The sequence below is a fragment of the Ichthyophthirius multifiliis genome (assembly GCF_000220395.1).
Source record: "Ichthyophthirius multifiliis unplaced genomic scaffold scaff_1120509251286, whole genome shotgun sequence".
NCBI classification, from domain to species: domain Eukaryota; phylum Ciliophora; class Oligohymenophorea; order Hymenostomatida; genus Ichthyophthirius; species Ichthyophthirius multifiliis.
In genome coordinates this window covers 15,150-40,073 of record NW_004086022.1, presented here as the reverse complement: position 1 = coordinate 40,073, position 24,924 = coordinate 15,150, and the positions used below count along the sequence as shown (strand labels likewise).

Sequence of the window (24,924 nt, the reverse complement as noted above, 5' to 3'; positions counted from 1 at the left end):
ATAGAAAGTTTAAAAAAAGACAACATTGAAATGGCTAACAATCTAAAAGTTTTTGAATAAAAAAGCATATAATAAGAAAATTAATTATAAGTGATATAAAAAGAAAATAAGCAATATCAAAAAGAAATTTAATAGTTTAAAAAAATGCAGAAAAATACTGAATAATAATTACTTTAATATAAATAAAACGATAAAAAAAATACATAATCTTAAGAATTATAATAACATAAATAAGTATTGGTATAGTCCTAAATACCAATAAATTAATAATTAGAGTAAAAAATAAAATATATATTATTTATTAATAAAATAAATAAGAAAAATGACTAATTAAAAGAATCGAATTTAAAAAGAATTAAATGAAGCATAAAGAAAGATATTAGAATTAGAATAAATAATAAAAAAATAAAGTAGGAAAAATGAAAAATGCTTATCTCCTTAAAGAAAAAAAAAAATTAGCTATTTGTAGATATCTGAAGTTGCCTATTAAATAAGATTTAAATTAATGAATAAAAAAATACCTTATGAGGAGATATAAAAAGTATATATATATTAAATAAAAAAATTAATTTTTTTTAAAAAAAATAAAGTTTATAATACCAAATGAACTTGAAAAAAAAGGAAAAGCTAATTATTAAGAAATAAACAATATTTTATCAAGGTAAAAAAAAACAAATATATGTATAAATAAAAAAAAAAAAAATTTATAAAAAAAAAAAAATTAAATAATATATAAAAATGTTAATGGAAAAATATATAATTATAAATATATATAATTATAAAATATATATATTTATATATATATATAAATAAATTTATAAATTCTATTTAATTATTTGTTTTTATAATTTATATTTAATTTATTCATATTTTTTTTTTATTATTTTTAAAAGATATCCATTTAATGTAAGTTCATAATAAGATTTATAAAATTTATCTCGATTTTTAGTTGAGGCAGATGTTTAAACAGAAGAAATTATATATAATTCAAAAAAAGAATGTGATGTAAATATAATAAAGGAAGCATTTTTAAGTTTTATATAAGTATATGATATACATTCATTAGATATTAATTACATTGATTATGAAAATGAAATATTTTATTTATTAAAAACAAAAGGAGAAGCATTAAAGAAATATTTAGAGAATGCATCTTTTGATAAAGTACATATTGGATTTTAAACTATTGATTAAGTGTTTTAATAATTTTCTATTGAAATTAGTTTCGAAGCTATGGATTTACTAATTGCAAGATTATTTGAAAGATCAGGTGAGAATTTGTAGAAATTAATTATTCAAGACTTTTTTAATATTTTTTATTTCGATAAAATTTCTAAAGATAGAGCTTCTACAATTTAAGAAAAGGAAAATGAAGAAAGTTATGATTAAGATTTTGAAAATAATTCTAAAGAAATATTTGATTAAGTAATTGAATAATAACAAAATATTCCGGAAAGAAATCTAGTAGTTTCATAATAAGGATAAAGGAATACAAAATCTAATTCTTAAACTAGAAATGAATAACATAATAAATAAAATGAATAATAAAAATCTTGTTTTGAAAATAAAAATGAAAAATAATATGAATCTAGAAAAGATTCAAGAAAGGAAAACTAAAAAGATGATGTAAAAAAATCAAAAAACTAAATCGAGAAAGTCAAAAAAGAAGAGTTGTAAAAAATATAAAGAGAAAAAATTGAATTTGAATAAAAATAAAAAGAAGAATTGGAAATATTGAAAAAATAAGAATTAGAAAAATTATAAAAAGAATAATAAGAATTAGAAAAAATTAGATTAGAAAAAGAAGAATAGTTAAGAATTTAAAAAGAAAAAGATGAAAATGAGAAATAAGAAAAACTTAAAAAAGAAATGGAAAAAATTAGAAAAGAAAAAGAAGAATAAGAAAAAAAAAGAAGATAAAAAGAAGAATAAGAAAAATTATAAAGAGAAAAAGAAGAACAAGAAAGACTTAAAAGAGAAAAAGAAGAAAAAGAAAGACTTAAAAGACAAAAAAGGGAAGAGCAAGAAAGACTTAAAAGAGAAAAAGAAGAATAAGAAAGACTTGAAAGAGAAAAAAGGGAAGAACAAGAAATGCTTAATAGAGAAAAAGAAGAATAAGAAAGACTTAAAAGAGAAAAAAGGGAAGAACAAGAAAGGCTTAATAGAGAAAAAGAAGAATAGGAAAGATTTAAAAGAGAAAAAGAAGAAAATGAAAGAATAAAAAAAGAAGAATAATAGAGAATAAAAAAGAAAAAGAAGAACAAGAAAAAATAAGAAAAGAAAATGAATTATAAAAAATATTTTAAAAAGAAAAATAAGAATATTAAAAATTAATAGAAGAATAAGAAAAATAAAAATAAAAAGAAAGAAATAAAGAACAATAAGAATAGTATAATTTATAAGAAGAAATTGAAAATTAAGAAGTAGAAGAATATTTTAATTAGAAAGAAAATTACATAAATTAAGAATAAGATATTTAAGAAATTAGTGAAGATGTAGAAAATGAAAAAAATCAATTTAAAAATGAACCTATATAATCTAATAAAAATCAAAAACATTAATAAGATAGTCAAAAAACAGAAAATAGAGTTAAAAATGAAATCTATTAATCTAATTAAAGTTTAAAAAATATATATGAAAATGAATAAATAGAGAATACAGTTAAAAATAATGAAACCATTTAATAAAATAATAGTGAAAACAATCTCGAAGAAAATGAAAAAACAGAAAATAAAATTAAAAATGAAATAATATAATCTAGTAAAAATCAAAAAAATTAAGAAGAAAATGAATAAACAGAAAATTTATTTATAAATGAAACAATTTAATATAAGGAAAGTAAAAATATAAAAAATTATGAAGAAAATATCAAATAAAATAAAAAAAACTAATCAAGTTATTTTTTTTTTATTTATAAATAAAATATAAATATTCAATTTTTATATAAAAAGAATTCTCATAATATTAAAATAATATAAATAAATATAACGATGAAAAATAAATAATTGAAGAAATGGAATAATAATATGTATAAATATATAATAACTAAAAAAAAATTAAAAAATTTAATTGAATAAAAAATTTTAAGGAAACAGAATAAACTAATACATTATAATAGGAAAATTTCAAATAGGAAATTGATGAAGATTCATAAGTATATCAAAATATTGATAAATTTAAAATAGAATAAGAAGAAAATGTAGCTTAAAATAATAAAAGCATAATTGAACAAATAGATAATAAAAATTAATTTTAAGATAAGTAAATATAAATAAAAAAAGATATTTAAATAAAAAAATAAAAAAATAAAAATTATTAAATAAATAAATATTAAAATTAATATATTTCTATATTATAATATATATATATATATATATATATATATATATATTTATTTTATATATATTTATTCATATATATTAATAAATATATAATTTTCTTTATACTATAAAATATATATTTGTGATTTCATATATTTTTATATTTTTAATATTTTTTTTTAATTTTTTTTTATACATTATTTATGCAATAAATATGATAATTATTAATAAATTATTTTTTTATTGCCTATTTTCATAATTAAAATTTATTTTATTTAAAATATAAATTATTTTATTCAAATAACATATTTAAATTTAATTATTTACTATATTTTTTATCAATAGTTTAGACTTATATAATGATTAATAATAAAATGAATAATATTTAGATGGTTACGATTAAGATAATAATTTATAATTAGTTTAAAAAAAAGCTAGTATAACTTAATAAGTGGTATCATATTTTTTTATATTTTATTAAAAAAAAAAAAAATTATAAGAATTATAAAATTATAATTGATGATGAATACGAAATATAAGAAAATGAATATTGAAATAATCAAAATCTTTAATGAAAAATATAATATTTGATTAATATTAATACTGAGATTAAATAAATTTTAAATAAAACTATTAGTATTTTCTTGAATTTATTTTTTTAATTAAATATATTATTATTTTTTATTACTTTTTGATAACTTTAAATATTATATTTTTTTTTTATAATTATTAAAAAAAAAATTAAATTTAAAATAAAATAAAAATATAATTATTTAATTATATTATAATCTTTATTTATTAATTATTTTAATATAAATTTAATTAAATAATTTATATTAATTTTTTTTTTATTATTATAAAATTTTTTAAAATATAGATATATTATTTAAAATATAGATATTTTATTTAATAATATTTTTTTTATATAATTTTAAATATTTATTTATTAATTATAAACTTTTTTTTTTACTTTATTATATAATTAACAAAAAACATAAATATTTTATTTATAAAATAAACTTTATTTATAAAAATTATTTAAAAATTAATTTTTATTTAAATTTTTATAATTAAAAAAAAGAATATAATCTATTATAATTTTTTTTTTTTAAAAAAAAAAAAAAGTAAAAAGTAAACATTTTTAATATATTAAAAACACATAAAAAATAAAAAAAACATACTAAAAAATGTAAGATAATAATTAATTATTATACTAAAGTCAAATAATTAATACTGAATAGTAAATTAACAATTAAAACTTGTCTCCTTAATTTAATTAATCAAATTCTAAAAATATAGATTATGATTAGATATGTTCTATTTCATAAAAAGATATTTAAAATGATTAACTTATTTAAGATTAATAAAACTAGTTTTAAAAACAAAGAAGTCTAAAAGTATTTAAATTCGAAACAAATTCATATTTAAAAGAAAATAACATTTTAAAAGCAAAATTAAATGAATATAATTTAATATAATAAAAAAAAGAACAAGTAGCAATTAAAATTAAATTAAAGGGGATTAAAGCTTATTAGATTAATTTAAATAATTAGCAATAAATTATAATAATGCTTAGTAAAATATGCTTGATTTAGAACGATAATTAGCCAATAAATCTGAAATTTTATAAAAATAAAAAACATAAATAAATGTATATATATATATATATATTGTAAAATAAAATAAAAAAAAAAAAGTCTTTAAATAAAATTGCATAATAGAATTTAAAAACTTTAGGTTTAGAATAATTTTTAATGGATTTAGTAAAATAAGCAAATGAATGTCATATAGATTTGTTTACTAAAATTGCTAATTTAAAAGTTAATTAATATTTTTTATTTTTTTTATTTTTTTTATTGTTTTACAAAAGATTGAAATAGATAATTAATAATTAGACTATGAAGATTAATAAGTTATAATTTATGATTAATAATAAACAATATAATAATTAAATTTAAAATTATTAACTTTATAAAATATTAATTAAGAATGTGTTTAATAAAAAGAATAATTAATAGGCTAACTTAATGATATAATAAATGAACTTGCAACTTTATAAAATGATATTAAACAGACTAAAGAAGAAAAACAAGTTATATTCAATTTTTATTAAGAACTAAAATAGTAATTTGATAATATATAAAAAGAAAATACAGAACTTAAATAAAAAAATGAAAGCAAAATTGAAAACTTAGATATTAATAATTATAAATAATTATTGGAATAAAAATATATTTAAGAGTAAAAATGTAAAAATTATTAAAATAATTAAATATATATTTAAAATAATTTAAAGAATTAATATATATATATATATATATATATGGATTATATATATATAATATATATATTTTGTATTTATATATACATAAAATTATATTTATCATTATTTTTATCTAAATATATTTATTTTTAAAGGTAATAATTAAAGGAAATTTAAATTTTAAATAATGAAATATATTTTAAAAATGAATAAATTTAAAATCTTTAATATAAAATTTAAGAATATGAAAAAATAATTTAGATATAAATAATTTTAAAATATAAATTGAAAAATTTTAGTAATCAGATATCATCTTTAATTAAAATTTATAAAAATTGGAATTAGAGAAAATCAGATATAAAAAATTTAAAAAATATATTAAATAGTAATAAAAAAAAACATTATTTATTAAAATTATAATATATATAGCTTTATACAAAAGCTAAAGATTTTATTTAAAATCGAGAAATTTTACAGTTATTAGAAGAATATCTTAGAATTTAATAACAAAAAGTAGAAATAGAAATAGAAAAAAATAATATCAATAAATTATTAATTAATTTTGAAAAAAATGATTCTAATTTTTAACTTTAGGAAGATTATAAACATTTGAAAAAGCAATAAGATGTAAAATATAATGTTTTGTAATAAAAAATAAGCAAATTAGAAATAAAAATGGAAAAAATTAGAAAAATTGAAGAAAAAAATAATCAACATAATATTAATAATAATAATAAAAATAATTATAATAATAATAATATTAATAACAATAACAATTATAATAATAATATTTAATTTGAATAAATAAATATATAGTTAAGAAACGAGATTAATTTGTTAAAAAGTGAACTTGAATTAAAGGAATCATCAAAAAATAATATTGAAAATTCATATAATATACTACTTTAAGATTATAAGAAACTAAATAATTAGCAAAAAATAAGAAATTCCATTGAAAATTCTACGATTTCATGTAATAGAAGTTAAATAAAAGACAGAAAATATAGTAATATAGATGAAAATAATATACAAAGACTTTTAAATAAAAATATTAATACTAAAAGTAGTATGACTATTAATACTAATTAGTATTATGGAGAAAATAGATAATATACGGGAATAGATGAATATTTAACTTAAAGTCAAAGATAGAGTAATGTATATTTTAAAAATAAATGATTTATTTTATTATTTTTTATTATTTGTTTAAAATATATTATAAAGAATAAACAATAAATACAAAAATATTTTATATTTAATAAATAATAAAATAAAAAATAAAAAAATGTAAATAAATATAAATATAAATGTATATATGTATATATGTATATATATATATATATATATATATATATATATATATATATATACATAAATACATATATACATATATATTTATTTATATACATATTTTTTTTTATCTTATTTTTATAAAAAACATTTTTTTATTTCAATTAATTTGATAAATAATATATAATTTAATTAGAATTGCTATTAAATATAAATTTTTGATATATTAATAAAAATATATGTATTATTATATTTTTATATTTTCAAAAAATGATTTAACTATTAATATATTTTTACAATAAATAAATATCTTATAATATAAATGTTTTAAATAATTTAATTTTACTAGAATTTAAATAAAAAAAATTAGAATTTTTATAAAAATTTTGAATTTGAATACTATCAACATATACTAAAAAGTAGTAATATTTATAAGATAATATTTTAATATATAAAATAAATAATAAATAAAATATAAAATATATATATTAATATCTTATATACAAATATTTACTATTGATTTTTTTTAAATTATACAAATCTTTTTTCAATCAAAAAAATAAAATAATTTAAAATTTATTTTAATAAATGTTTTTCTTTTTATTTTAAAAATAGTATAAAGAAATTTTTTATTTAATCCGAAATAAAAACGTTTATTTAATTATTTATAATATTAAAAGATTTTTAAAATATTATAATTAAATTTATAAATTTAAATAATGAAAAAACAATATTGAATTGAATTATTTATTTTTGTTAATATAAAAAATTACATTATATATAAAATATTTTTTGTATAAAAAAAAATGAATTCATACAACAATAATTTATAAAAACTACCTTTTTCGTATATTATTAAATTTAATATAAATATATATATATATATATATGAATATATATATATATATATTTATATATTTATATATTTATATATTTATTTATTTTAAAATATTAGAATTTTAGATGATTATAATAATAATAAAAGATTAGGTTTAAAAAACAATTTTAGTTTAGGCTCAGAAATTTTATGTGCTAAATTTGATAAAGATGATTCTTTAATAGCAGCTGGTATAAAAAATTTAAAATTATAAAATTAATTTATTTTATATTATATATTCTATATTTTTTGAATAGGTTGTTTAGATGGAACTCTTTAAATTTATCATTTATAAACAGGTTATTTTATAAAATAAATTTATAAAAATCTACTTTTTAAAACAAATAGGTCTTTTAAAAAATAAATTTTAAACAAATTAACCTGGATAATCCTCAAATCCTGTTACTTGTTTGAGGTAAAAAAAAATATTATTATTTTTTTACTTTAAAATAATATATTTAAAAGATGGAGACCTTCTTAAATAAATGGAATTGTTAAAAATTTAATAACAACAGGAGATGTTAATGGAAATATAGTATAGTGGCATGCATCATCAGGTTTTAATTAATAAAATAATATTTAAATAATTTAAATATAAAAAAAATATATATATATAGGAAAAGAATTAGAAAGAATTATTGAACCAGAAAACTAAATATTATGCCTTGATTATGATAAAAATGGTAATTATTTAGCTACAGCTGGTAAAGATTGCATAGTAAAAAAATAAAAAACAAAAAGGAAATATGTAAAAATTAAATAAAAAGATAAGAATATATGATGAAACGAGTAAAGTAATGCAATATTCATTAGAAGGATAGGGATATTCTTATCATAAATCACATAATAATAGAATATTTTGCGTTAAGTTTTTATAAGATGATAGTAATGTATTAATAAGTGGAAGTTGGGATACAAATATAAACATTTGGGATTTAAGATAAAAGAAATGTGTGGGATAATTTATTGGAGGTAGAATTGCAGGAGAAAGCATAGATTATAAAAATGGTTAAATCCTTATTGGATCTAATAATGGAAAAAATTAATTAAATATATATGATTTTAAAGAGAGAAGAATTATACATGAAATTAAATATGATAAAAATAATAAGGAAAATGGGGCTTACCTTTTCTCTGCTTAGTTTTCTAAAAATAATAACGATTCTATACTTGTTGGAGGATCTGGTAAAAATGAGGCTAAATTGTTTGAAAGTTAAGATAATTTTGAAACTTTGGGAAGTGTAAGTAATTTTAATAAAGGAATATTTACTGTAGATTATGCAAACACTTCTAATAAATTTCTTTTGGGAGGAGGAGATGGGTATTTAGTGGTTGTTTCTTAGGTTTTAAAATGATTTATTTATTAACAATAGTTATATTAGGGGAGAAAATATTATTTAAATACTTTATTTTTATAAAAATATATAATTTTAAAGTTATAGATTATATATACTGGAATATATATATATATATATATATATATATATATATTTATTGTTATTTTATAGGGTTAATTTTATTAAAGTTTATTATATTTTTTCATAAATTTAAATTTGCTTTTATTTTTTATATTTCAAGTTATTCTTTTAATTAAAACTAAGAGTTGATATTTCTTATTTTTTCTTATTTAATATCTTTTAATTATTATAAAAATGCTTCTGTACAGTTTTTGTTTTAATTTTCAGAGTAAAAAACTTACTTTTCATATTCAAATTCAACTTAAGAAATTTACATTTTCTTTTCTTAATACAAGATACGTTTTTTATCTTCAATTATATTATTTATCAAAGTATTTACTGTTAAATTTTAATTATCGATTTGAAAATCACTAGATTAAGTATTACAATAATAATCTAATAAAAGATATAAATATATATATATATATATTTATATAATAAAATATATATTTTTATTTCTAAATATATATATTTTTGTTTTTATTTTAATTATTTATAATATTAATTTTTTTTAAAAAAAAATAAAATAATGATATTTGTTTACCAATTTCATAATTCTTTTAATCTTATTATTATTATGAAAAATTTCGATGATTAAAACTTTTTTCTTTGTTTTTCTTTCTATTATTTAATCTACTTATAATATTATTATATTATTTGTTTAAATCTTATTCAATTACAGTTTCTTATTTAAAAAAGCTATTTTCTTATTTATCTATTATTTTATTAACATCATTTATTGATACTATTAAATTTGTTTATGATTCAAAGATTTATAATCTTTCTTATTTTATTATGTATTATTTTATTTTTATTGACAAATAGATTATATTACATTAGATTTTTAATGTAATGATACGATTTTATTTTTATAATACACAAATAAATCACTGTTTAATGAAGAATAATATTCTACACCTAACTTTTTTTTTAAAAAAATAAATAAATATTATTTAGAAAAAAAAATCATTTTTTATTATATTAAATATTATAAATATATATATTTTTTTATTTTATTTTTACTGTGTACAATTATATAAGTTATTTTATTGTCTAAATGTCTACATTTTATTATACTTCAATTATTTCTTCTAGTTTTTGAATGTTTTACTTAAAATTTTATGGTAATTCTATTTAATCATCAGAGCCATCTGAACTGTTAATACTTTTATTCAAATTATATTTTTAATCATTTTAACATTTTATAAGCTTGTTAGAATTAAAAAACATTAACTTTGTTTTATTTATTAATTATATATATATATATATATATATTTTGATTGTTGAAACAAAATTCAAAGAAATATGTTTATTTAAACTATATTTAAAACTAAAATATTAATATTAATATTTTATCTTTTTGATAAAGTTTTTGATATTATAAATTTATATCAAAAATTTAAAAATAAAAGCAAATTAAAATTTATATATTATAAACATTATTTAAAAAAAAAATTAATTTATCTTTATATACAATTAATATTAATAAAAAATATATTTAATATTATTATATTTTAATTGTTTTTATATTAAAATATTTTTTGTATAATTTATATTAGATAATTATTGAAGTAATCTATTAAAAAAAATTATATATTTAATCTTATTCAATGTTTATAATTTTATTGAATAATTATTTAATAAATTAAACAATTAAAATATTTTATTTATTATTATGTATTCATATTATTATTATTTTTTATATTTTATAAAAAATAATTATTATTATTATTATTTTTTCTTTTATTTTTTTAGATTTTAATGTTTTTATTAATTTTTAAGTTTATAAATATAGAAATATGTGAAATTAATTAATTATTTAATAATAATATATTTAAACAAATATATGTATAAATATATTTTTAGTATAATATTTTATAATAAACTGATAATATATTATTTACTCAAATTCTAACTAATATAATATATATTTTTAGCTTAAAAAAATAAAATAACAATAAAAAAAATCATTTATTAATCAATAAAAACAATAAACAATAATTTTTTAAAATTGCAAAAATATCCCAAAAAAAAATATGAAAGGCTTAATAAAAAGTTCTAAACCAAATAATTAATTCATTTGTAATTTCTATAATTTAATAATAAAAAGCTAAAATATATTCTCTTATTAATTTGATGTTGAAAACCTTTAACCTTAAGAACTATAAGAATAAATAATCTAAATATTTAAAGATTCTCTCACTAAACTAAAGGAGATATTCTAGAACAAATTTATTCTTTAAGGGACTGTCATATATTCTCCTGTAAGTCTAAATGAAAAAACATACTAAGTAGGATAACATAACAATGATCCGTCTAACAAAATAATCCTAAACTACAAAGGACCAGCCTAAAACGAAAAGGAAATCTAGAATGTCTTTGGTAGACTAATAAGGAAAATATTCGGATAATTAAAATTAAATAAATTGGGTAGAAAATGTTTTGATCCTAAATCTATATAATAATATAAAGAATATGATTTAGCAGTTTTAAGTGGGTATTCAAGTTCTTTAGAAACTTATACTTTTAATTAAAAATTACTAAATATTGATAGTTGTTTTAGAATATAAAGATATTCTACGCTTCTAGATGCTTTAATTTAACATAAAGAAAAAGATGATTTATCTTATTTTAAAGGAATGATAGTTATTACTAGTTACAATAAAAGATTTCATAAAATTACGGAAATTATTACAAATATGAATCCTTTAAGTACATTTAAGGACAAGAAAGAAAACGAAATAAAATATACAGATTATTATGCACAGAAATATTCAATTAATAATATAACTCCTAATTAACCTATGATATAATGTGAAGAAATAAAAGGTAAAAATAAAGTTCCTTAATTATATTATCTTATACCTTCTTTATGTAATGTAACAGGTAAATAATAAAAATATATAATAAATCATAAATCTAAATGTAAAGAATTAAGTTTATAAATATATATATATATATATATATATTTTATATATATTTATATATTTATATATTTATATATCTATTTTTTTTTAATAGGATTGACAAATTAATAGAGAGCAGATTTTAATTTAATGAAAAAACTTGCAGAAATAACAAAACCTAAGGCAGGTTCTAGAATTTAATAAGCAACTATTTTTATTAAAAGTTTAAAAAAAGATGCAGCTTAAACAATGAATGATTGGAATATTGATATATAGGAAACTCCTTTAAGTATTAAATTTAAATAATTAGATCCTGAAGCTATTCTTATGAATAAAGGATAAAAATAAATAAATATTTTGAGTGCAAATTTAGATAGAGATACTTAAACTGTAATGTATTAATAAACCCCTCTAAATGATTGGGCATTTTTATATTCAGATAGGGATAAATAAGTATTTGATAATTTATTAAATATGTTCCAAGAATGTTTAAAATTTTATTAATATCCAGCCAAACCGCCTATTACAATTCCTATTTAAAGTAGAAATGCAAATGATTGGATTAATGCCTTAGCTAAAGCTCCTGATAATGTGTAGATGGTTATATTACTTTTACCTGGAAAAAAAAAATAGGGATAATATTATGACGATATTAAAAGATTTCTAATTAATATTAAGCCTATTCCTTCTTAAGTAATATTAACTTCTACTGCTTCTAATTAAAAAGGAGTATTTATTATAAAATAATATTATATAAATATATATGAATATTAATATAAATATATATGTATATTAATATTAATATTAATTAAATTATAATATATATTAGATATCAATATTTATTTATTTTTATAGTTAAGAACTGTTGTTAATAAACTATTAATTTAAATTTGTGCTAAAACTGGTGGAGTTCCATGGGCAGTTAGTAATATGCCTTTTAATAATGTTCCTACTATGATTGTTGGTATTGATGTATATCATAATATACCTGGAAAAAAAGAATCCATATTTGCTTTTGTTTGTACAGTTGATAAAGACTTTTCAAAATATTATTCGAATTCACATAATTTGCCTTCTGGTTAAGAAATAACATAATATTTAAACGGTGTATTTAGTATTGGTCTTTAAGAATTTAAGAAAGATAATGGTGTATATCCTTTTTAGGTTTTTACTCTTTTGTTATTTTTTTTTATTTATTTAAAAAAAAGATTATTATTTTTAGGGATGGTGTTGGAGAAGGATAATTTAAAACTATAATTGAAACTGAAATGGCTTAAATATAGTAAGCTTGTAAAAATTTGACTAAAAATTAAGATATCAAATATTGTATGATAATAGTAAATAAAGTAAATAAATAAAAAAAAGATATATAAAATAATTTAATATATAAATAATATATATATATATATATAAATATATATTTATTTATTTATATATATATTTATTTATAAATTTGTTTATATATATTCTTAATATTTTATTTTTTTATTTTATATAATAATTTATAAATAGAGATCTACAGCTAAATTTTATGAAGTTAATGAATCTGGAATTTAATCTGCTTAAAATACTCCATAAGGATCTTTAATTGAAGATGTTGTAACAAGAGGAAAAGATGATTACTTTATAGTTAGTTAAAAAGCTGCTTAAGGTGTTTTTTTTTTAAAAATATATAATATTTTAATATTTATACTTAAAAAATAATAAGGTACTGCAACGCCAACACATTATCATATTTTGTATAACAATTTTATTAGTGATATTGATAAAGATAATAATATTTAGGTTTATTTAGATTTTAAAAGAAATCTTTAAATTTTAACTTTCAAAATGACTTTCTTATATTATAATTTTTCAGGAGCTATTAAAGAACCTTCACCTATTAGATATGCTCATGTCCTTTCTAATTTTGTAGGTGATAGATATAATCCAAGATAAGGATAAAATACACTGATATAAGCTCATTCTAAATATGAATCTTTGAGATCTCTTTACTTTATTTGAATTATTTATAATTTATTTTTTATATTATTATTTTAAAAACTATAAAATATTTTACTATATCTTTTTTTAAATAAACTTTAAATATTTTATATATATTTAACTAAATTATTTTTTAAATAATTAAATAAATTATTATATTAAAATCGAAATATTTATCAAATAAAATAAAAAAAGATTTTGTTATATATTTACTGATTATAAAAATATTAAATTAATAAAGAAAATGATAAACTTATATATTTTTCAATTAACTATATTTTTTTATTTAAAATAAAATCATAAGTTAAATTAATTAAAAATTATGGGAAAGTGTCATATTATAATTTTTTTCAGACTTTTTTAATGTTATTTTTTTTAAATAAATATGAAGATATTGTCATATATTCATAATTTTTTATTTAATTTTTGTGTTAATTATATTTTGGCAATATTTGTATTATACTCTTATATTTTTTAACAAAAAATTGGGTTTTTTTAATATTCTTTGATATGTTTTTTATTATTTATACTTTTTTCATATATATTATGTATTAATATTAATTTAATTTTCTTATTTCTTAAGTAATTGCTTATTAAAATTTAAGGTTTTTTTTTTTATTAATTCTTTATTAAAAATTTGTTATTAATAAAAGTTGTTTTTTTATAAACTCAACATAACTTTATTTTTATTTAAAATTTATTTAATATTATTTTAAATAATGATATTTTGAATATCTTGTTTATTAAATTATTATGTATTATTATTTAAAAGGTTATTATTGTCAAGTAGATTTTTAGATGAAATTAGTTTTTATTAAAGATTATTATTTAATTTAGAAAATTTAAAAGTTTTTAAAGGTTGAACGTTTTTCTATTTGGGTGTGTGGGAATTTTATATAAAATTATTATTTTTTGGTAGTGGAGTTTGCTTAATTTTAGAAATTTTACTATCAATACTTCTTATTTATGTTTAGTTATTTTCTATTTATTGTTAAAATTATTTTTATGTTATTATTAAATTCTTTATTATTTCATTTTATGGAAGATAATTCTATAATATATGTGTTTTTAATTTATGTTAATTATTCTAATTTTTATTGTTGTAAGATAAATATCTATTAACTTAGTTTTTTGAATTTGTTTTTAAATTTTATTATCTTTATTATATAAATTTTTTTCGTTAATTTTTTTATTTTATTTTTTTACTCTTTTTCAATTTATATGATTGTTTATGATATTTATTGATTGCTTTTGGAATATAATTATAATGAAAGGGCTCTTTAAAAATCTAATTAGTTTAAAATTTATGAATAATCAAAAAAATTGTCAGGGTTATTATCATTTATTTAATTAAATGAATGGAATTCTATTTATGTTAAATCTAAACTTATATTTTTTTACATTTTTTTTTTATATATATATTTTTATTATTAACAAATTTTTTTATATAAATCTTAAATATTTTTATAATTTTTTTTGTTTTTTGTTTATTTAAAAAATATATATATATAAATATATACAATAATCGTATTAAAAAATGCTAAAAATAATTTAAAAAACTTAAAATAATAGGAAAATTATTAAATATATTAAATGACAAAATATAACCATTTTTTTAAAAATTATATAAAAGAATTAAGTAATTATTCAAGGATAATGTCACAAATATATGCTTTTGGAATAGTATTAATATTTTAGTAAATTATTTATGTTTAAATAATGAGAAAAAAGTAATAATTCAAATAATAAAAAAAATTTAAAATAAATAAATATTTATATATTTAGAAATAAATAATATACAGTAATATAAATAAAGGAAATAAATTATTTCATATTTTAGAAATTCATATATGATTTTTTTTTAAATAAATTTTTTAAATCTATCTACAAATATATATGCAAAAAGATTTAGTAATATCTATAAAAAGTAACAAATACAATCCAAAATATAATTATAAATAATAAACGACTATAAAATTTAAAAATTAAGTTATAAATATGATAATTATATTAAATTATGTGTTTATTTACCCTTATTAAATTATAGGGGGGGAGAATTTATTCAAAAATAATTTTTTTAATATTATTTATTATATAAATCTAATTAAAGTCAAATTAATTATTATTTTATACTAATAAATATATTTAATAAAAGAGAAATATATAAAAATATTATAAAAAATTTGAGAAAATAAAAGAACTTTATAATATTAATATTTGAAAAATAATAAGAATTTAATAGATTTAATTTTCAAATTAAAGATAATATTAATGAAAACAAATTAAACTTGAAACAAAATTAACAGTCTAAAATCTATACTCAAACAAATAAAAGCAAAGCTTCTTAGTAAAATAATACTTTACCTAGTTAAAAATATGAGGATATTTATAATCTATATTATACTATTTTTCAAATATAATTATATTAATACTAATAATGCTAAAAAATTAGTATTGAAACAAATTATTTACTTAATGTTTAATTTTTAAAAAGTTTTTTTTTAAAAATATGCTTCAACTAATATGTAAAAAACATATTAGTTAACAAAAATATAAAGGTATTTTTCTACTCATACTTTAATTTTTTAATTAGATTAAAATAAAGAAAACGAAGTTGATAAAATTTGAATTTTTCCAAGATATTCCATTTTTAGTTATAAAGAATTCAGGAAAATTAAAAGAAATCAAATTTTAATAAACATACACTATTATTAATTCTTAATATATATATTGATTAGTAATAAAAAAAGTAAAAAAAAATAATGGAATAATCAGAAATTTGAAATTAATAGTAATAATAATAAATTAATCAATCCTTTATATAAAAGATATTTAAAATTTAATCCTAATACAAATTCAAATAAGAATTTTTAATGAAAAATTAATTGCAAAAAAGATTATTATAATAAAACTAATGATTCGTTTTATAATATTATAAATTCTTAAGGAAACAGCATATCATATTATACTTTTAAAAAGGAAATAATAGTAGTATTAGATTAAACAAATAGTATTAAATTAAAAGTTTAGATTGTAAAAAATTAGATTTTATAATATTTTAAAGTTAAACTGATTAAAAAATTACAGTTATCTATTTAAAATAATTTAGTAAATATTATTTACTGGATTATAATAATTGAATTTTTTTACTTAAATACATAAATAATTTTAGAAATTTTAATTAAATAAAAAGTCTTTATCCTAGTTAGAATAAGAAAATTAATAATGTTTTAATAATTAAAATTCAGTATTTATAGTTAATATTTTATAATTGTAAGTTAATTATATATTTTAGTTATTTTTAAAAAATAAAAAATAAAAGTGGTATTTAATGTACTTTATATTTGATTTTTTTTGAATGATATTATTATTATTTGTATAAATATAAATTTAAAGCTTTTTAGATTTTAATTTATTTATATAATTAATTAAAAGTTTATTTTTTCTTAAATCAAATTTACTCTTTTTAAAGAGCATATTTTATTATTTCTTAATCTGTTAAAAAAGGTCCTAATAAAGCTGAAAATAGTACAGACAAAGAAACACCAGATTTTTTTTAATAATTATTTTATTCATATTCTTTTAAAAGTCTTTAAAATAATTCATTTTGTTTAAATTTTAATTTTTTCTTTTTTTCTTCTAATTATTTTTATAAATCTTAAAAAAAAATAAAAAATTCTTCTTTCTTATTAAATTAATTTAATGGCTATTCCCCATCATAAATTAAGATTTAGCTTTTAAAATTTTGCTAGATATTATTTTACGTATCGTCGATTTATTAAGTCTAATTAAAATTTAAAAATATTAAAAAAATAAATGTTAATATATAAACCTATTAAAAATTATTATTTTAATTTTATAATTCAATCGTAGAAGTTTTTTAATTTCTTAATAATTATTTAATTTTATTTTAAGTCTTTTTAATTATAGAAAATGTATATATAGATATAATAATAATATATATATAAATTAAAAAAATACTTATTTATAAATAATATCATTTGAAGTTAATTTACAAGAATATAGTTAATCAAAAGTTTATCCCAAATTTTTTCTTTATACTTGGTCTTATTCAGTACAAATTCTCATTTTTTCTAAAATATTTTTCTTTTGTTCAAAATTTTAATTATTTTTAATTAAAGCAATATTTGCTTAAAATTTTTTATTGATTGCTTTTCCATTTATTTTCTGTATTTTTATAATATTTACTATTTTTATATTTAATTAGAAAATAATAAATAAAAAATATATACAATCATTTTATAATGATTTATTTAAATTCTAAATTTGAGTATTTTCTTTTAAAAATTTTTATTCTAAATTCTAATCGTTTTCATATTATTATGTATTTGAATTTAATTTAAATATATTTAATGATGTACTTTATAAAGTTTCTATTTCTAATATTTCTTTTATTAAATTTGCTTTTTAAAAAATAAATTCCTTTGATTTATCATCTAAAAAATCAGGTAAATGACAATCATTAATTACATCTCCATTATTCCATAAATTTCTTATTATCCAAGATAATCCTTCTTTTCTGCAATCTTTACCATATTTTAAAATTTGAAAATAGAACTCTTTTTTAGCTTAAAGCATTTATTTATAATATTTCTTATTTCTTTTAATTTCTTTTTCAATAATAATTATAATTTCCTAATTTTATTATAAAAAAAAAAAAAAAAAAAAATTACTTCATTATGAAATTTTTTTATTTAATATTATTTTAATTATTATTTTAAAATATAAAGTTCATTTTATAATTATTCAATTTTATTTGTATTTGCCATAACATTTTCAATCAAAATCTATCTACTACTAGTCTGACTAAGCAATTAATTACTCTTATCTTAAAATTAATTTTTGGAAAAATTTTAAATAATATGTTGTGAAGAACCTATTTTTGAAATTTTTTATATTTTTGAGTTTTTTAATTTAATAATGTGATTTTCCAAATCGATATTTAATAATTTTATTTTATTAATTCTTCGGCAAATAAACTAAGTCTCTATTCTTATTATTCTTAAAGTGTTACTTTTATTATTTATTAAAACATTCATTTATTTTATTTTTTCAATCAATTAAATTTCTATTATATTAGATATTTTTTCGTAATTTTTAGCCCTTTAAATTGCATTATAATTAGTATCGAAACCAGAATCAATTTAATAAAAAGTTTATAGAATCTTTTTTATTCCTTATCCAGTTAAATCTACTTAAATAATATTGTTTTTGTTTTCTTATATAGTTTAAATAGTTTAAGTATTAGGTATTTAATTAATATAACTTCTTAGTTATACATTTATATCTCTTTATATGTAATCTTTGCATTTGTTTATTTGAGTTTATTTTATAGCTTATTAATATAATTGCCTAAAACTTTGATTTTATTATTTATTATCATTATCTGATTATTATTTTTTAAGTAAAATTTAATCTAATTCTGTAATCTATATATATAAAAAAAAATTATATATATTATTAATTTTTATTTATACTGTTTATTTTCTAAGAAGATTAGATATACTAACTGGTGAATTCTCATATGTATTTTATTTAATTTTTATTTATTATTATTATTATTATTAATTATGATTATTTATATTATAATCTATCAAATCTGATTCTAAATTATTTATTTTAATATCACCAAATTTTTCTTAAGCAATATTAATTACACTAGTTCTTGTTTTTAAAACCATATCTTAAATATCATATATGTCTTAAATATCTTAAATATTTTAGCTTATATTAATTTATACATTCTATATATATATAAATATATTTTATAATATTATAAATATAAGTAATAAAATAGAAAAAATAAATATATATATATTATAAATATAATTAAATAAAAAAAAATATTATACAAATAATTTATATGATATATAAATAAATCTATTCTTTTATATATATAAAATTTATACATTATTTGTTAATGAATTAGATATATTTTTTTCAATTACATTATTTTAATTATCGGTTGTATTAATTAATTAAGCATGTGATGTCACTCTTTATTATCTTAGTTATTTTTTCTGCCAAACATCTAAATCTTAAAGTTCCTTTATATCCTTATTTTCTTATAAACTTTAATTTTTATTTTTTAATTTAGGCAATTTCTAATTATTTTATTTTTCCAAAATAATATCTTCATCTAATAAAGAATATCTATTTTTTATTTTATATAATAATAATAACTATTGAAATATAAAAAATTAAAAATAATAAAAAAAATACATTTCACTCATTAATAGCTTTTAATGTCCTTCTTATTTCAATTATTTTAATACTTTTTATTCATATTTATTATAATCTGGCTTTTTGAATATTTTATTTATGCCACTTATTTATTAAATATCTGATAAACATCTTCTTGATTTTTAGTTTTATTAACAGATAGATTTTTTTTATAAACTATTAGAACATCTATTGTTTTATTATCCGTTTTATATATCATAAAATTCTATATTATTTGCTTCATTTTATTTAATTTTTGATTTTACATTTTATATTAAATATTTTTTTAAATCGAAATTTTAAGTATTTAACGTTATTAATTCTTTCATATTATCTATACAATTAAATTATGTATTTGAAAATCTTTGAAATTTTCTATTTTATTATAATTCAAATTTCTCTCTAACATATATTTAACATAATTTGGTATTCATAATTGTTTTTATTATTTTATATTAAATTATTTAATTAATAAAGCATAATAAAATTATAAATTAATTAATAATTATAAAATAAAAAAATTATTAATAAATATAAAAATATATTAAAATGTAAAATTAAAAAATTATAAAATTTTATATATTAATTTCATATTTTTATTTATTTTAAATATGAATTAAATATAATTATATTTATACTTAAAAAAATATATATTTATTTTAATATTTATATTTATATAACATATTTACTAGTATATAATTTATTGTATTTTTAATTAAGATAATATTCATTTTTATTTTAATAAATCATAAAAAATAAAAGATATTATAAAAATATCAAATATATTTAATTAATAAAAAGTATATATCTGATTATAATAAACCTTAAAGAAATATAAGTAATATATTAGATAAAAAAGGCTAGATCAAATAAAAATATAGCAAATAAAATAAATTACTTATTCATGATGCATATATAATAAAAGAATTAACACATAGAAATTTATTTGATAAAAAACTAAATTAGTTAACATGTAAAAAGTTACTTTGTATTTTATAAATATAGATTAAACAAAACAAAAAACAATATCCAAAAAAATATATTTGAATAATATTATGAATTAAAATATTTAAAAATAAATAATATTTAAAGCAAGTAAAATAAAAATTTTTTTGATAAAATATTTATTTATAATAATATGAATTTAAATAATGAAAAAAAAAAAAAAAAAAAAAGGAGCAATTAAAAAATAGAATAATTTTACTACATATTATAATTATTATTTAAGTTTATATTTAAAATAATATTGATTGCTTAAAATTTAAGTTTTTTAATATTTTAAATAAAGCAAATATTTTTGTTCACTTCTTAAATTTAGTTTATAAGAGATTAATGTTTTTGATTTGTGAATCAGTTTAGTAAAAATACAAAATTTATATATATAATAAAAAATAAAAGTAAAAAATTAAAAAATGAAATGAAAAAGTTTATCTTTTAAAAGAAAATGTATTTTGAAAAAATAATTGAATAAATTAAATAAAAATAGAATAAATTAAAAAATAGAAATAAATATGTTAATTTTTTAAAAAAGTTAAGAAATAAATAAATAAAATTAATATTTGAAATATATATTAAATCAAATTAAATTTAAAAGCCTATCCTTTAATTACTAAAAGGATTAATTTTTTTAAAGCTTTTAATTATTTTAAAAAATTTCTTTATAAAAATTAATAAATAAAGCGATAATTAAACTTAATATAGGTTTTATGGGAAATCTTATAAAATATAAATCTAAAATACAAAATAATAATTCTTTTAAAAAAATGAAATAATAATAAGTAAGTATATTAAAAAGCAGTTTAAATAATTGTAAAAAGAAAATAGTTTTAAAATAATTTTACTTTAAAATATAAATTTAGATACTAATAATTATACTGGTATAAATTTTACAACATAAATATAATAAAATTATTAAATAATAAAACAATAAAGATAATAATATATTTTATAAAATAAAAAGTAACTCATAAATTATATTGTTGCAAAAAATAATAAACAAATAAATATATAATTTTAAAAAAAAACTTAGAATAGAATAAAGATTTATAAATTTAATAAAGAAAACATATATATTAAAAGGAATAGAATATTTTTTTTTTATTAAATATTTATATAATAAATATATAAAAAATATATATTTATTGTTCATTTTATAAAAATAAAAAGGTATATTTTATTAATTAGTTAAAATATCATAATTAAAATTTTTACTTTTCCTTGTTTTACGCAGAAAAACATCTTTAAATATTATTATTATTAATTTTTTAATTTATTTTCTTAATACTATTTCTATTTTATTTAAATTCATAACTAATAATATTTTTTTTAATAATTTTATAATCGTCTACTATATGTTTTTTAACACTTATATCATTTTATAAAAAATTATTTAAATTTTAAATATCAATAAATTTATTATTTTTCATTTCAAAAATATTTTCTGATTATTCCTATAGTAATTAATGTATTTCTTATATTTTTTCTAGTTTTAAAAAGTTATTTTACTTTTTGATATATTTAATACAATAAAAAAATTTATAGTATAATATTTAAATTTATAAAACTTTTGGCTCTGATATGTTTATTGTTGAATTGTTAATTTATTTTATTAGTTTGCTCATTATCTTTGTTTTATCTAAATTTAGTTATCATATTTTAGAATTATTTATTTACTATTAAATTTAAAGAACCTTTTTAATTATTATTCATATATAAATAATATATATATATATATATATATATATATATATATATCTTATTATGAAAATAAATAAAACTTTAAAAATTATTTCCTTTTAATGATGAACTTTTTATTAATTAATTTTATGACTCTTAATTTATTTGTTAAATATTAAATCTCTTTTTATCTAATATTTTTGTTTTAAATATTGTCCTAGAATTTTCTTGTTAAACTTTATAAAATATTTGATTTGATCCCTTTTTTTATTTAATATTTAATATGAATAAAATATAAAATTTAATTTACCTTCATTATTGATTAATATTAGTTTTTTTTAGTTTAATTTTGTTCTTAAAAAAAATCACATTTATTAAAAGGAGGAATATATTAGTCAATTAAATCTTTTCCATTTTGATCATTCCATTTAACTGTTTTTTATTTTTTTTATATTTTTTTTCTGGAAAAATATCTTTATCTATATTTTATTCTATTTTTCCATTTAAAAATGTATTTGTTTATAATAATTCATCTTCATTAATATTTTTTTATTTATCCCAAAAATAAGTAATTTCTCCATTATTTTACAAAGAGTTTTCTAAGTTATTTAACTAATAATATAATTAAGAACTAATATTTAATGTTAAATTTTTCTAATGCAAAAATTCAATACATTTATTTAAACTCCATTTAAATCTATTTTTATATACATAAATGCTTTATATAGATTTATATTAATTACTTTTTCATTAAATAACCTATTATTATACATACTGATCTATTTTAACCTCTAACTGAATGTACTAATACGCTTTCAGATTTAAGTAAACTAGTTTCAATAAATTTATATATATTGTTAATATTATTATTCTTTTAATCAAATATTTACTTTATATTAATTAAATTAAGTTAATATTTTTTTTTATTTATACTTATTTTTCGTTTTCTTGCCATCTATAGCATAAATATGTTATTCCTATTGTTTACCAATGATTAGGTATTTATTACGATACACAATTTATTACTGATGTAACTTTGTTAGAAATTAAAAATTATAAATCCTTAAAAAAATAAAAAAAATATATAATTTAATTTTTTCTTTAAAAAATATTAATTGTTAAACAATATCTTTAATTTATTTATATATATTTTTTAAAATAATACTTTTGCTGCAAATTCATCTCCTATAAATAAACCATCTATTATTTTAACTCCAACTGTTAATAGAGTATTATTTTTCATTTTTTTTTTATTATAAATATTTAAATATATATATATATTTATAAATTTAAATTTTTAACTATATTTTATTTTTTAATAAACTACTCTTTAGGTTTATGGTTTTTTGAATTAAGAAATAATAAATAAAATATATGTTTAATACCCTATAATTTTTTGTTCATTATTTATTTTCTATCTAAAACATTACTTAAATGTTAATATAGATATAAAAGTAATATAAATTTTATATGTAATATTTATTATTTATAAGTGAATATTGTTACAATATAAAGAAATTAAAACAATGAAATTATTGATAGCATATTAGTTAGATTAACTAGATACATAATTTAAATATATCTAATAGTTTATATATTATATTAAAAAATAAGAAATATATACCAATAATAATTTTAATTTCTGTTATTTTAACTAATTAATTATTAATTTAATTCTTAACTTAAATATACTAAAAACAATGTTATGTTAAAAACTACAGATTTTTTTTAATAAAAGACATAATTTAAAACATTAAATAAATTAAGTTTTTTAATTAGGTTATAAATATTTAAATAAAAAATAGAAAAAATTGAAATAAAAGAATTAAAATTTATTTTTTAATCAGATATATTTTAAATATTCCGTGATTAATTTTTCTCTTCTTTAAAACATTTTAATAAAATAATT

At 13.9% G+C, this 24,924-nt stretch overlaps 4 protein-coding genes across 4 annotated transcripts, besides 63 other annotated features; 3 read left to right on the top strand and 1 right to left on the bottom strand. All coding sequences in view use genetic code 6, as the record gives it.

Moving 5' to 3' along the window:
- Window positions 1-86: 86 nt before the first annotated feature.
- Window positions 87-127: a microsatellite.
- Window positions 128-524: 397 nt separating this feature from the next.
- Window positions 525-2,994, top strand: IMG5_175980 (hypothetical protein; the record flags this gene model as incomplete). The annotated part of the gene is made up of 2 exons (XM_004029600.1): window positions 525-661; window positions 894-2,994. 2 exons carry the CDS (start codon window positions 525-527, stop codon window positions 2,992-2,994), a joined length of 2,238 nt encoding a protein of 745 aa, XP_004029648.1.
- Window positions 664-739: a microsatellite.
- Window positions 685-729: a microsatellite.
- Window positions 753-808: a microsatellite.
- Window positions 753-809: a microsatellite.
- Window positions 1,713-1,767: a microsatellite.
- Window positions 1,739-1,810: a microsatellite.
- Window positions 1,823-1,996: a microsatellite.
- Window positions 1,852-1,891: a microsatellite.
- Window positions 1,886-1,995: a microsatellite.
- Window positions 1,887-2,217: a microsatellite.
- Window positions 1,889-1,938: a microsatellite.
- Window positions 1,919-2,202: a microsatellite.
- Window positions 2,168-2,282: a microsatellite.
- Window positions 2,191-2,279: a microsatellite.
- Window positions 2,192-2,254: a microsatellite.
- Window positions 2,241-2,284: a microsatellite.
- Window positions 2,995-3,265: 271 nt separating the features above from the next.
- Window positions 3,266-3,335: a microsatellite.
- Window positions 3,268-3,330: a microsatellite.
- Window positions 3,288-3,312: a microsatellite.
- Window positions 3,336-3,348: 13 nt separating the features above from the next.
- Window positions 3,349-3,433: a microsatellite.
- A 660-nt stretch (window positions 3,434-4,093) lies between these two features.
- Window positions 4,094-4,163: a microsatellite.
- Window positions 4,164-4,185: 22 nt separating this feature from the next.
- Window positions 4,186-4,236: a microsatellite.
- Window positions 4,212-4,250: a microsatellite.
- Window positions 4,232-4,289: a microsatellite.
- Window positions 4,290-4,734: 445 nt separating this feature from the next.
- Window positions 4,735-4,777: a microsatellite.
- A 374-nt stretch (window positions 4,778-5,151) lies between these two features.
- Window positions 5,152-5,183: a microsatellite.
- Window positions 5,184-5,572: 389 nt separating this feature from the next.
- Window positions 5,573-5,631: a microsatellite.
- Window positions 5,622-5,671: a microsatellite.
- Window positions 5,672-6,298: 627 nt separating this feature from the next.
- Window positions 6,299-6,373: a microsatellite.
- Window positions 6,374-6,878: 505 nt separating this feature from the next.
- Window positions 6,879-6,994: a microsatellite.
- A 325-nt stretch (window positions 6,995-7,319) lies between these two features.
- Window positions 7,320-7,362: a microsatellite.
- A 317-nt stretch (window positions 7,363-7,679) lies between these two features.
- IMG5_175970 (WD repeat protein) lies at window positions 7,680-9,105 on the top strand (the record flags this gene model as incomplete). The annotated part of the gene is made up of 7 exons (XM_004029599.1): window positions 7,680-7,720; window positions 7,829-7,941; window positions 8,008-8,049; window positions 8,099-8,165; window positions 8,216-8,307; window positions 8,368-8,468; window positions 8,863-9,105. The coding sequence occupies 7 exons, from the start codon at window positions 7,680-7,682 to the stop codon at window positions 9,103-9,105; spliced, it is 699 nt and encodes a 232-aa protein (XP_004029647.1).
- Window positions 7,733-7,817: a microsatellite.
- Window positions 7,738-7,807: a microsatellite.
- Window positions 7,745-7,817: a microsatellite.
- A 102-nt stretch (window positions 9,106-9,207) lies between the features above and the next one.
- Window positions 9,208-9,241: a microsatellite.
- Window positions 9,242-9,619: 378 nt separating this feature from the next.
- Window positions 9,620-9,681: a microsatellite.
- Window positions 9,626-9,683: a microsatellite.
- A 1,186-nt stretch (window positions 9,684-10,869) lies between these two features.
- Window positions 10,870-10,917: a microsatellite.
- A 989-nt stretch (window positions 10,918-11,906) lies between these two features.
- Window positions 11,907-14,117, top strand: IMG5_175960 (paz and PIWI domain protein; the record flags this gene model as incomplete). The annotated part of the gene is made up of 6 exons (XM_004029598.1): window positions 11,907-12,093; window positions 12,229-12,842; window positions 12,969-13,277; window positions 13,322-13,459; window positions 13,626-13,764; window positions 13,822-14,117. The coding sequence occupies 6 exons, from the start codon at window positions 11,907-11,909 to the stop codon at window positions 14,115-14,117; spliced, it is 1,683 nt and encodes a 560-aa protein (XP_004029646.1).
- Window positions 12,148-12,211: a microsatellite.
- Window positions 12,856-12,957: a microsatellite.
- Window positions 12,858-12,922: a microsatellite.
- Window positions 12,860-12,918: a microsatellite.
- Window positions 12,865-12,918: a microsatellite.
- Window positions 12,875-12,953: a microsatellite.
- Window positions 13,496-13,554: a microsatellite.
- Window positions 13,507-13,562: a microsatellite.
- Window positions 13,528-13,580: a microsatellite.
- Window positions 14,118-14,195: 78 nt separating the features above from the next.
- Window positions 14,196-14,251: a microsatellite.
- An 819-nt stretch (window positions 14,252-15,070) lies between these two features.
- Window positions 15,071-15,115: a microsatellite.
- Window positions 15,074-15,126: a microsatellite.
- Window positions 15,127-18,994: 3,868 nt separating this feature from the next.
- Window positions 18,995-19,033: a microsatellite.
- Window positions 19,034-19,659: 626 nt separating this feature from the next.
- Window positions 19,660-19,696: a microsatellite.
- Window positions 19,697-19,796: 100 nt separating this feature from the next.
- Window positions 19,797-19,836: a microsatellite.
- Window positions 19,837-19,865: 29 nt separating this feature from the next.
- Window positions 19,866-19,950: a microsatellite.
- Window positions 19,951-20,818: 868 nt separating this feature from the next.
- Window positions 20,819-20,908: a microsatellite.
- Window positions 20,821-20,914: a microsatellite.
- Window positions 20,843-20,896: a microsatellite.
- Window positions 20,850-20,887: a microsatellite.
- Window positions 20,915-20,954: 40 nt separating the features above from the next.
- Window positions 20,955-21,017: a microsatellite.
- A 70-nt stretch (window positions 21,018-21,087) lies between these two features.
- Window positions 21,088-21,126: a microsatellite.
- Window positions 21,127-21,812: 686 nt separating this feature from the next.
- Window positions 21,813-21,850: a microsatellite.
- A 1,196-nt stretch (window positions 21,851-23,046) lies between these two features.
- Window positions 23,047-23,093: a microsatellite.
- Window positions 23,094-23,567: 474 nt separating this feature from the next.
- On the bottom strand, window positions 23,568-24,258 carry IMG5_175950 (hypothetical protein; the record flags this gene model as incomplete). Its single annotated transcript, XM_004029597.1, has 4 exons — window positions 23,568-23,712; window positions 23,791-23,845; window positions 23,949-24,049; window positions 24,181-24,258. The coding sequence occupies 4 exons, from the start codon at window positions 24,256-24,258 to the stop codon at window positions 23,683-23,685; spliced, it is 264 nt and encodes an 87-aa protein (XP_004029645.1). The 3' UTR covers window positions 23,568-23,682.
- Window positions 24,259-24,924: the final 666 nt, after the last annotated feature.